This window comes from Guyanagaster necrorhizus, assembly GCF_019112545.1.
Source record: "Guyanagaster necrorhizus MCA 3950 unplaced genomic scaffold BT62scaffold_21, whole genome shotgun sequence".
Lineage (NCBI taxonomy): Eukaryota > Fungi > Basidiomycota > Agaricomycetes > Agaricales > Physalacriaceae > Guyanagaster > Guyanagaster necrorhizus.
This window is the reverse complement of record NW_025064900.1, coordinates 422112-431346: the sequence shown is the minus strand read 5'-3', so window position 1 is coordinate 431346 and position 9235 is coordinate 422112. Positions and strand designations below refer to the sequence as shown.

Here is a 9235-nt window from a genome sequence, read left to right as displayed (position 1 = left end):
TACAGAGAACGTCCCAATATTCCGCTCTGATGGCGGCTAGTAGTCCTCATTATCATCGTCAAAAATGGTGACGGTGATGGCATATCGAGCCTCATTCACGCAGTTTTCAGCTGAGGGTTTCGGATACCGAAAATTTGACCTTGTCAACGGCTTTCAATGATAATCGGCTTCTAGACTGTAGAACGTATGATCGTTCTGAAGGGCGCTACTCGTGATTTCAGGGAGATTGATCCGCGCCTAAGATACTTAGTTGCCAGTTAGTAATGTTACGTTGTTCTGATGCTTTGCTCACTCATGAACAGTATCACCCGCAAACTCATTGCTGTGAACGCAGTTTGATACTGAGAGTCTTCGTAAATCGAATTGACGCCTGGCGCCCGTCAAAATCTCTTTACGCTTCACTGAGGTTCAGGTGTTTTGACGCCAGCGCACTGCGGATACGAGTGATGTATGGACGATATCGTTCAACTTAAGCGTCAGCGTAAACTTCCCTGCTTTGAGCGGTCGTGCAGGGGCGTTCGTGGCGCTGACAGCTGCATTGAGGGGTAGTTTCGGTGACAATGAACGATTTAGGCAGGCCGGAAACGCGAGGTGGGTATTTTTCGTGGCTCATTCTTTGTGGAAGGCTGCATTACAATTTAGCAGCGTCACGTGGCCGCGCGGCGTACACACCATCATGAGCTGCCTAGGTATATACCTTCAAATCCTTCTCTTTGCCCCAACATCCACCATGCCCCGGTTATGTTCAGTACTTCCTCTATCTCTGGTCATATCACCCTCGAATCTGCGGGGCTCATCGCTCTCGCCGACCTCTCCGATGTCGCATTGAGGACGGCTCTGACAGGAACGGCCTCATACCTTGACGTCCTTGTCCTTGCACCAGGCATTCATCAGCAGCAATCCGCAGTCAAAATCAATGACGGCGAATTGCCAGGTGCCGCCTCGATGACAAATGGATACATCTTCCGAGTGGAGAATCCTGCTATCGTCCACTACCTATGGCACATTGGCCGTATTGGCCAACTCGTCACCGCTCATGTATCTCCAAAACCTCCCCGCAGGTTGAATCCATTCACGAACCGTTTCTTCAGGATCGACTTATCCCCCCACATCACCCCGGTCTTCGTCGCTGGGATTCGCGCCACGCTGTTGTACCTAACCTGCCCGATACTCACTATCGTTGTCTCCGCACTTCTGGGCGCTATCAGAGATTGGTGGGCATTTGGGGTTTTGGGAATGCTTGTGTTGACTAGGTTTATAAATGTGGTCGTTATCAAGCGGAGAAGCAAGGAGGGATGGAAAGGCAAGAAAGAGCCGGGTGTCGAGGGCGATCTCTTCATACTTCTGAGTCAGGATCGCTGGGTTCGTTTGCAAGGATTAGTGGACGATCTGAAGGCGGTGACGGCAGGCCAATGGTTGCGGGGTGAGACTGCAGAAGAGGGATTTTCCGTAGGGTTCGCTACGCTGTTGGTCTATGCGTGCGCCGCGCTTGCGGGAAACGCATCGACGGTGGGAAGCCTGCACTTTGCCTGCTTGTTGCTCTCCTCTCCTGCTCTATGCCACTTTTCTTAAATGGACGAGTTACTGTAGACAGTTCAAGAAAGTGGGCATATACTGCTATAGAAGACGTCGGCGCGCACTCATTCTGTTCCGCAAGTCAGATATCCTCATTCGGCTTTAGGTAATTCCATCGATGAAGTTCTATGCGATCCCAAACCTGTGCAGGATGGTTTAGGCCAAAATGCGCGGTGTCTCTGAAGCTGGAGAATGTCACCCTTGCCTCTCTCTCCTTTAAAGATTTCATTTCACGGCGGCTGGTCGTTATCCTTATGTGACCATCATTGCTGAGATGAGCGATTCCCATGCCCACATGTCGACCCTCATTATCGCAGATTTCCAACGAGGAGGTTTTCGACATGTAAACGTATGAACAGCAAAGTATATACTGCCATCATAACACGCAGCTTCCTGAACATGCGTTTTTCACATTTACAAGCTTCCGAACATAGGACGAATATATAGGGCGCCAGTTTCATTGATGCCGATATACGCCAGCCTGGCTTTCAATGCCACCACGACGTCCCAAAGCCTTGCCACCTCATAGGAAAAGGGATTACATGAGCACACAGCTGCTCTTCACAGAAGTCATGGCCTGTGGTCCGATTTCACACCACTCTGATAGGTTGATGCCAACCGCGGTGCAAGCATCAGACGCCCCCCTTTTCGTGGCCAAACTGATCCGCTAAAGGATGGTATTTTGACGCCAGGGGGCGCCAAACACGCACGCATTGGTGGAAGATCCTTACATCCATCGTTCTTCTAACTAACCACCAACTAAGGTTTCGGTTCGCTTTGAGCTTTCTGCCGATGGTGGTCTGTGACGATCACCAGCGGGATTGAGGATTAACATCGGGGGCAGTGAGCCATAATGAACTGGCTGGGCGTTTCGTCAGCATGAGGTCGCCATTCTTTCGCTCCCTCAATGACATGCTGTCCAGAAACAACCGCCTAATCCAGTCCTTCGTAGTCGCTGAGATTCCCGCGGCTCTGCTTTATCTCCTGTGTCCCGTATTGACTATTGCCGTGTTTGCGCTACTGGGCGCTATTCAGGACTGGTGGGCATCCGGGGTGCTATGGATGCTTGTGATAGCCAGGTCGATCAATGTGGTCGTCATCAAGCAGAGAAACGTGAAAGGATGGAAAGGTGAGGAAGAGGGAAGTGAGACGGCCGATCTCTTAATTGTTTTGAGGCCCGGATCGCTGGGTGATGGGGAGTGATCCCATCATCATCCGAGGCCCTGCTTTGATGCCCGCTCAGAAAAAAGTTAGGCGCCAATAAGGGCGACTCGGACAACGTTGCCCACTTGTCCGTGATTGTCTAGAGGATCGTAAACACTGCTTTTTGAATGGTAATGGTGGTGATAGCAACGATACATACCTGCACCGTCACCCCTTCTTCCGTCTTTGTGAATTGTTGTAATATGTGAAAAGGTACGACTTCGGCCCGAATGTGTTACCTACAGCTTCATCTACACCATCACCATGCATGTACCCTCGTTTTCTTTTCTTCCCTCTCTTCCCTTCAGATTTCACCCATGTTCAGCACATCCTCCATCTCCCGTCACCATATCACACTTGAGGCCGCCGGACTCGTCGCCCTTGCCGATCTCTCCATTGTCGCAGTGAGGACAGCGCTAACAGGAACAGCCTCCCCCCTCGATGTCCTCCTCCTCGCACCCGGCATGCACCAACAGCAATCTGCAGAAGAAGTCAATCGCGGCGAATTTCCAACGACTGGGGCGATAACCACCGGGTACGTCTTCCGCGTCGAGAACCCCGCCACTGTCAGCTATCTGCAGCGCATCGGTCGCACGGGCCACCTCGTCACCGCCAGGGTATCCATGAACCCGTCCCGCGACGCCTCTTTATCCCGGTACGACCGTCTCCTTCAATCCTTGTTCGTCACCGGCGTCCCCGCGACGCTACTGTACCTCCTCAGCCCGGTCCTGACCGTCGTCGTACTTGCATTACTCGGCGCCATACAAGATTGGTGGGGATTCTGGGTGCTTGGGATGCTGATAGCAGCCCGCGTGATCAATGTGATCATCATCAGGCGGAGGAGCAAAGACTCGAAAGAGTGGAAGGGCGCGCCGGAGGAGGGCGAGGGCGATCTGCTCATTCTCCTGAGCCAGGATCGCTGGGTGCGCTTGCGAGGGTCGTTGCATGATATCAAGACTGTGACGGCGGGTGAATGGTTGCGAGATCAAGGCACAGTCGAGAGTTTCTTTGTGGCGCTCGCTACGCTGCTGGTGTATGCGGCTGCGGCGCTGGCCGGGAACGCGTCGATGATGGGGAGCTTGCTTATCGCTTGTCTCCTGCTCTGTTCTGCCGCGCTCTTGGGCTTGTGTAATTCCTGGACCAGGTGTTTGCAGATGTATGATTGCATTGTGTGGAAGGAGGGGATATCGGAGAGGTATCAGAGGAGGTTGGATATGGTCGAGGATTTGATTCTGGCGAGCGGGAAGAGTGAGTGGGCATTTGAGATGGGGTTGAAGAGGCATGTTAAGTCAGAGGCTTCTGTTGGGTTTGACTCGGAGTCCTGCCTATCGAGTCCTAGGCATAGTATCGATGAACAGAAGTGCTAATTCGGATGCCTTTGCCCTGTATCGCTCCGGTTTTTTTTTTTGCACGGTGTAGCGCCGATGCCTCCGATGCGTGTGGGAGGTACATTGAAACATGGATATTGAAAACAGAGTTGTACAACACTGAGAGTCAGAATCGGGTGATTGCCAATTACATTAATATATATATCACTGCTTGGGTCCGCTGCTATTCTTTACCTAAAAATACATCCCAAAAATATCGCGAACTTTGATCGAGTTCCACAAAACAGGATCTAAAAAAATATGCTGACATGGTCTTAGTTTTCTTACCCATTTTTTTGCACCAAAAGGCACATGCTTTAACAAAGAAAGGGAGGTTCCCATTGTTCGGAAATATAATCAGTTTTCCATGACAAAAGAGCGTTGTTTTTCATCTTGATTTTAGGATATCCTCTTTGCTGTCGAAAGACCACCACATAGAGAAAGTCAGTCACGACATTTTCAGGTCTTTCTTTCGGAATTAAAAACATACCAGCCCCAGTTGTGTATAGAACAAACAATAGTACGATTAGAAAATGTCGGAAAATGAAGTATGAAACCTTCAAGCACTAAGAATCTCGCTCACTTCATACAACCATGCCACCAAGGCATCCCCAAAATCCGAACCTACGGGGTCGTAGCCTCGTATCTTGGCCTTGAAAGGATTATCATCCTCTACGAGGTTGAGATACTCTGCGGCGCCAGACAGATGGCAGCATGGGGGATGTCCTCTTTCGACGCCGGTAGTGAAAAGTGACTTTTGGATAGATGTGAAATCAACAGCTCGAGGCAGCACTTTGAACAAGCTCCTCCCTCGTTGTGCGGACTTTGTAGCGATTTTCAATATTCTTGGGGAATAGTTAGCCAGGAAATTGGGAGGGAGGGGGAGAAACGGACTGTGGGCTCCAACCATAGAGTGAGATCGTCAAAATGAAGATGAAGATTATATTCAAGGGTCAAGATGTTTTCCAACCGGTGGATTTTTTCGCCTCGAAGGTCCTGGAGGATGTTTGGGAATCCAAAGCGCTCGCTCGATGATAGTCCATGCATTCGCAGCGTAGTCTTCCTCGATACAAGAGTAAGTTTGACGGAATAACGGAATAGGATGAAAATATCTTGATTGGACGTTGGTAGACTCAGGGAAGATGTGGGCACACTGGGCAGTTAGTGGTATCATCCCTTCCGGTAACTGTGCTTCGAGTTCGTCCTACTCGAAGTATGACTTCTTGTCCATGGTGCCAGACAAGATACATCGATAATTATCACGAGCCAAGGCCTGAGGGAGGTTATTATATCTGGTTAACCCACATATCCCTTTGTGAGCTCAAGACCAAGGCAAAACGCACGCTTTTCTTCGCCTCTTGGGTGGTTGGATGGATAAGGGTTCTGTTGGGTTTGACTCGGGGCCCAGAATCGTTAGGTCCTGTGAACAAGAACCGTTTCTGCGGCTTGATTCCATACAGTTGTCGAAAGAATGAATTATCCTTTCGTATAACCGGCAACGAGCGCTCAGTGCCCAATATAGGCATGGTGTCTCGTTGCGTTTACACTGCAAGCATCATCGGAAACAATGACCGTAGAGCAGGCGCCCCCGCAGGGTTGAGGCGTATATTCAATACAATGACCAAATTATTGATGGTTCCTTCGCGGGTGTTTTGTCCCTTGACAAGCATAATCTTCGACGAAACTATTCAAGGTCAAATCCACCGTACAAGGTAAAGATGGAACCTGTTGCTAGATTCAACGCAGTGTGAGGCTGAGGGCTTTGGACGAGAGATCTCTTCTTTTTTTTTCCCCTCGACCGATTTTGCCCCATCCCAGTCCTACGCGCCACTACGGCGTGTGTGAAACGGTACACTCATCCATATGTATGAAGTAGTCAGACATATATTACTACAAGGGTAGACAGAAATTTTCTAGAACACTGTACATTCAGCCTCTTCAAAACCCTGCTGGAACCTAGTCGAAAACAGCAAACTCATACTTTCAAACAGTAACAGGGACGCGGGGATCTTTAGCAACGACGAGTCCCATGCCAATAGCCCAGTCATTCCTCCCGCTCTTCTCAATCATCTCGTTTGCCATGTACAGTCTCCGCTCATATCTTATCGGCTCTCCCTCGACCCGCACGATACAATCGAACATTTGCAAACACGGCGTCAAAGAATTGCTGATGTCCAAAAGTGCGGAAGAGCACAAGAGGAGCGAAGCGATCATGAGGCTCCCCACGGTCGACGCGTTGAACGCAAGGATGACGGCGGCGTAGACCAGCAGCGTGGCGAAGGAGGTGGCGAAGCCCTCTATCATGGTCTTGTCCCGCAACCACTGGCCTGCCGTCACTGTCTTGAGATCATCTACGAGCCCCTGCAGACGTATCCACCGGTCCTGGCTCAGGAGGATGAGCAGGTCACCATTCACGCCTGGCTCCGCTATGCCCTTCCACCCCTTTAACGTCCGCCGCTTGACGATCCCGACATTGATTGCCCTCGACAGCATGAACATCCCCAAGACTCCGAGGCCCCACCAATCCTGAATTGCACCCATAAGCGCTACGACCACCAACGTGAGGAGCGGCCCAAGGACGTAGAAGAGCGTCGCTGGGACGCCCGCGGCGAAGAAGGACTGGAGGCGGCGGTTGATGCGGGACAGGCTTTCGTTGCGGGATGGGTTTGGGGAGACGCGGGCGGTGACGAGGTGGCCCGTACGGCCGATGTTCTGGAGGTAGCTGACGGTGGCGGGGTTCTCGACGCGGAAGACGTACCCGGTGGTCATGGCACCCGTCGTGGGGAACTCGCCATGGTTGATGTCGTCGACGGCCTGTTGGCGGTGCATCCCGGGGGCGAGGAGGAACACATCGAGGACGGACGCTGTGCCCGTCACTGAGGTACGAATGGCGACGGTGGGGAGGTCAGCTAGGGCGAAGAGCGCCGCTGCTTGGAGGAGGATGTGGTGTGAGGATATGGATGATTTAGAGAGCATTATTGGCATTTGAGAGGGCATTGCAAAAGAAAGAGGATTTCGCATGGTTGGATGTTGGATGTTAAGACAGCGCGGAAAACACGTTGGCCGGGAGATTTATTACAGCATCAGTCGAAGCCGTACTTCCAATTATGACCTTTGGGGCTGTGTTCAACTGGGCGTCTATCTATCACACTGCTGTACTCAACTTATTTTGGATAGAATGGACGAGTTTTAGTCTTTGCATTAGTTTAATTTGTGCCACAAGACTGCTAAAACGGAAAATAGAAATCTGTTTTGCGGAGGCACTGAAGCCACGTGATCTCCAAGCGACGCAACCACGGAATTTCGGACGCTTGTCAACGTTGACCACAACGATCACGATGTCCCATCCTTTACCCGTCCTCCTCGATCTTGGTAATGCCTACCACACAACAATGGCAAGAATTGGCGGCGCGCATAGGATGGATCCTGGATTGGAGGATACTATGATGGTGCAAGACCTGGTAGCCAGTCAGGATTGCGTCTTTTCGAGTCCGGACTCAATTTAAATACGACCACTATTTCTTGCAATGAAGGACTGATGACGATGCTAGCATGCCTCCATACGACGTCTGGAACGATCTCCGTGATATTTTCCCCTCGCTGCTACTTACCCACCTATCCACCTACCTGTGACACTGGCCTCATTCTCACCAACGCCGACGATACCGACCACATAGTAGCCTTTCAAGACCAAACGCGAGCTCAAGAATCCCTTTTACTCCGTTCTGACTATCTGAAAAGGATCCATGGCGCATTTCTGGTTCCTGAACGCGCATATATGCAGTCAAATTGCCGGTTTTTGGAAATTGATGCTATGGCATCATTGCGATGAGCGTTGGAATACTCAAAGGCGGGAAGGGTACGTTCCGGGCTATTGTTTCTGTGTTCAGTGCTTCACGGCCGCCGACATCTCTGACTCCGATCTTCTTTCCGTCACAGATTGGTCTCGTGCGGAACCCAGCGCCAATTTCATTGATGCCGATAAATACAAGATACGATGCTAGTATCGCTGTCAATGACGGCCACATCGCAAAAGGGACGCGTCATGGAATTCTCGGTACTCTGGCGGGCGCGTCTGACGAGCGACCCCATGCCGAATCTGTTCCACTGAAGGATGGTATTTTTCGCCAGCTCACTCCAAACACTGGTGAAGGGTCCTCCGATCCATCATTCTTCCAAGTTAGCGCCAGAAGTTGCTTTCAGCGTTCCGCCAGTGGCGTCTGTGACGATTAACAGTGCCATTGAGGGTTAACCTCGGAATAGTGAGTCATAATGGATTGGCTGGGCGCTTCATCGGCATGAGGTCGTCATCCTTTCGTGTATACTTATACCACGAGGCATTGCCCCTGCCCTTCCTAGGGCAATTAGAACATGCACACGTTATTTTGCTTGGCCTTGATCCCTACCCTTTGTTTCCCAACCTCTGTCAGGTTCCGCCCATGTTCAAAAACTCCTTTATCTCGAGCCGTTTATCCTCTCAGCTGATGTAATCTGGCGTAGTCTGCCCTTCGACAGTCTCAATATCATCAACAATCCGTGAAGAACGACTAGTTGATGAACTCCCAATGCTTCCATAGACATGGATGAGTTGCCCAGTGTGCTTCCATCAACCCCTACTGCACGGAAGCTGTATCGACCCTCAGTCAATAGGCTTCTAATTCCAAAGTCGAAGGTTTTAATAGACTATGAGAGCCACCAATGTCAAGGTTTATGTCCATTTACTACATGCCAAATCGTACCCCCTTGCTGTGAGGACTATTTGATCGTTGCACGATTTCATTGTCATGTTAACTCATTGAGCACAGCAATACTGTAGACACCGTTTCTGTTTGTGGCGACTACAATAACATTTGTTGCACATCTTTACAACGTAAGGTTGGCGCTTAACCAGTGTTCTTCACAGTGAAAGCACTCCAAGTAAAGAAGACATCGCAGAGGAATTGGAGGAGAATCATTGGTTTTCAAAACCGTTATCAAATGAGCCCCAGCATTGACGCCGACGAGGATCTGCTTCAGGATGATGAACTGATTAAGCGTCGCTCTATCCGTAGGGTCGTGAGCACAGCTCATTTATCAGAAACGTATTGTTT

General features: G+C 50.5%; 5 protein-coding genes across 5 annotated transcripts; 3 read left to right on the top strand and 2 right to left on the bottom strand.

The window, feature by feature from the left end:
- The first annotated feature begins 416 nt into the window (after nucleotides 1-416).
- Nucleotides 417-1615, top strand: BT62DRAFT_313085 (uncharacterized protein). Its single transcript, XM_043180470.1, has 2 exons — nucleotides 417-591; nucleotides 643-1615. The coding sequence occupies exon 2, from the start codon at nucleotides 742-744 to the stop codon at nucleotides 1570-1572; it is 831 nt and encodes a 276-aa protein (XP_043037252.1). The 5' UTR covers nucleotides 417-591; nucleotides 643-741; the 3' UTR covers nucleotides 1573-1615.
- Nucleotides 1616-2454: 839 nt separating this feature from the next.
- On the top strand, nucleotides 2455-4145 carry BT62DRAFT_921696 (uncharacterized protein; the record flags this gene model as incomplete). Its single annotated transcript, XM_043184340.1, has 3 exons — nucleotides 2455-2704; nucleotides 2751-2824; nucleotides 3087-4145. The coding sequence occupies 3 exons, from the start codon at nucleotides 2455-2457 to the stop codon at nucleotides 4143-4145; spliced, it is 1383 nt and encodes a 460-aa protein (XP_043037251.1).
- A 559-nt stretch (nucleotides 4146-4704) lies between these two features.
- Nucleotides 4705-5749, bottom strand: BT62DRAFT_1078240 (uncharacterized protein; the record flags this gene model as incomplete). Its single annotated transcript, XM_043179370.1, has 4 exons — nucleotides 5489-5749; nucleotides 5354-5418; nucleotides 5040-5298; nucleotides 4705-4968 (listed from the first exon to the last, which is right to left on the bottom strand). Exons 1-4 carry the CDS (start codon nucleotides 5669-5671, stop codon nucleotides 4705-4707), a joined length of 771 nt encoding a protein of 256 aa, XP_043037250.1. The 5' UTR covers nucleotides 5672-5749.
- A 262-nt stretch (nucleotides 5750-6011) lies between these two features.
- BT62DRAFT_934701 (uncharacterized protein) lies at nucleotides 6012-7370 on the bottom strand. The gene is made up of 2 exons (XM_043186773.1): nucleotides 7310-7370; nucleotides 6012-7257 (listed from the first exon to the last, which is right to left on the bottom strand). Exon 2 carries the CDS (start codon nucleotides 7140-7142, stop codon nucleotides 6129-6131), a length of 1014 nt encoding a protein of 337 aa, XP_043037249.1. The 5' UTR covers nucleotides 7143-7257; nucleotides 7310-7370; the 3' UTR covers nucleotides 6012-6128.
- Nucleotides 7371-7483: 113 nt separating this feature from the next.
- BT62DRAFT_1008813 (uncharacterized protein) lies at nucleotides 7484-8378 on the top strand (the record flags this gene model as incomplete). The annotated part of the gene is made up of 3 exons (XM_043177491.1): nucleotides 7484-7634; nucleotides 7697-7928; nucleotides 7979-8378. The coding sequence occupies 3 exons, from the start codon at nucleotides 7484-7486 to the stop codon at nucleotides 8376-8378; spliced, it is 783 nt and encodes a 260-aa protein (XP_043037248.1).
- Nucleotides 8379-9235: the final 857 nt, after the last annotated feature.

Coding starts and splice junctions, on each gene's coding strand:
- BT62DRAFT_313085 (XM_043180470.1), top strand. CDS start 742: ATGTTCAGTACTTCCTCTATCTCTGGTCATATCACCCTCGAATCTGCG.
- BT62DRAFT_934701 (XM_043186773.1), bottom strand. CDS start 7,142: ATGCCCTCTCAAATGCCAATAATGCTCTCTAAATCATCCATATCCTCA.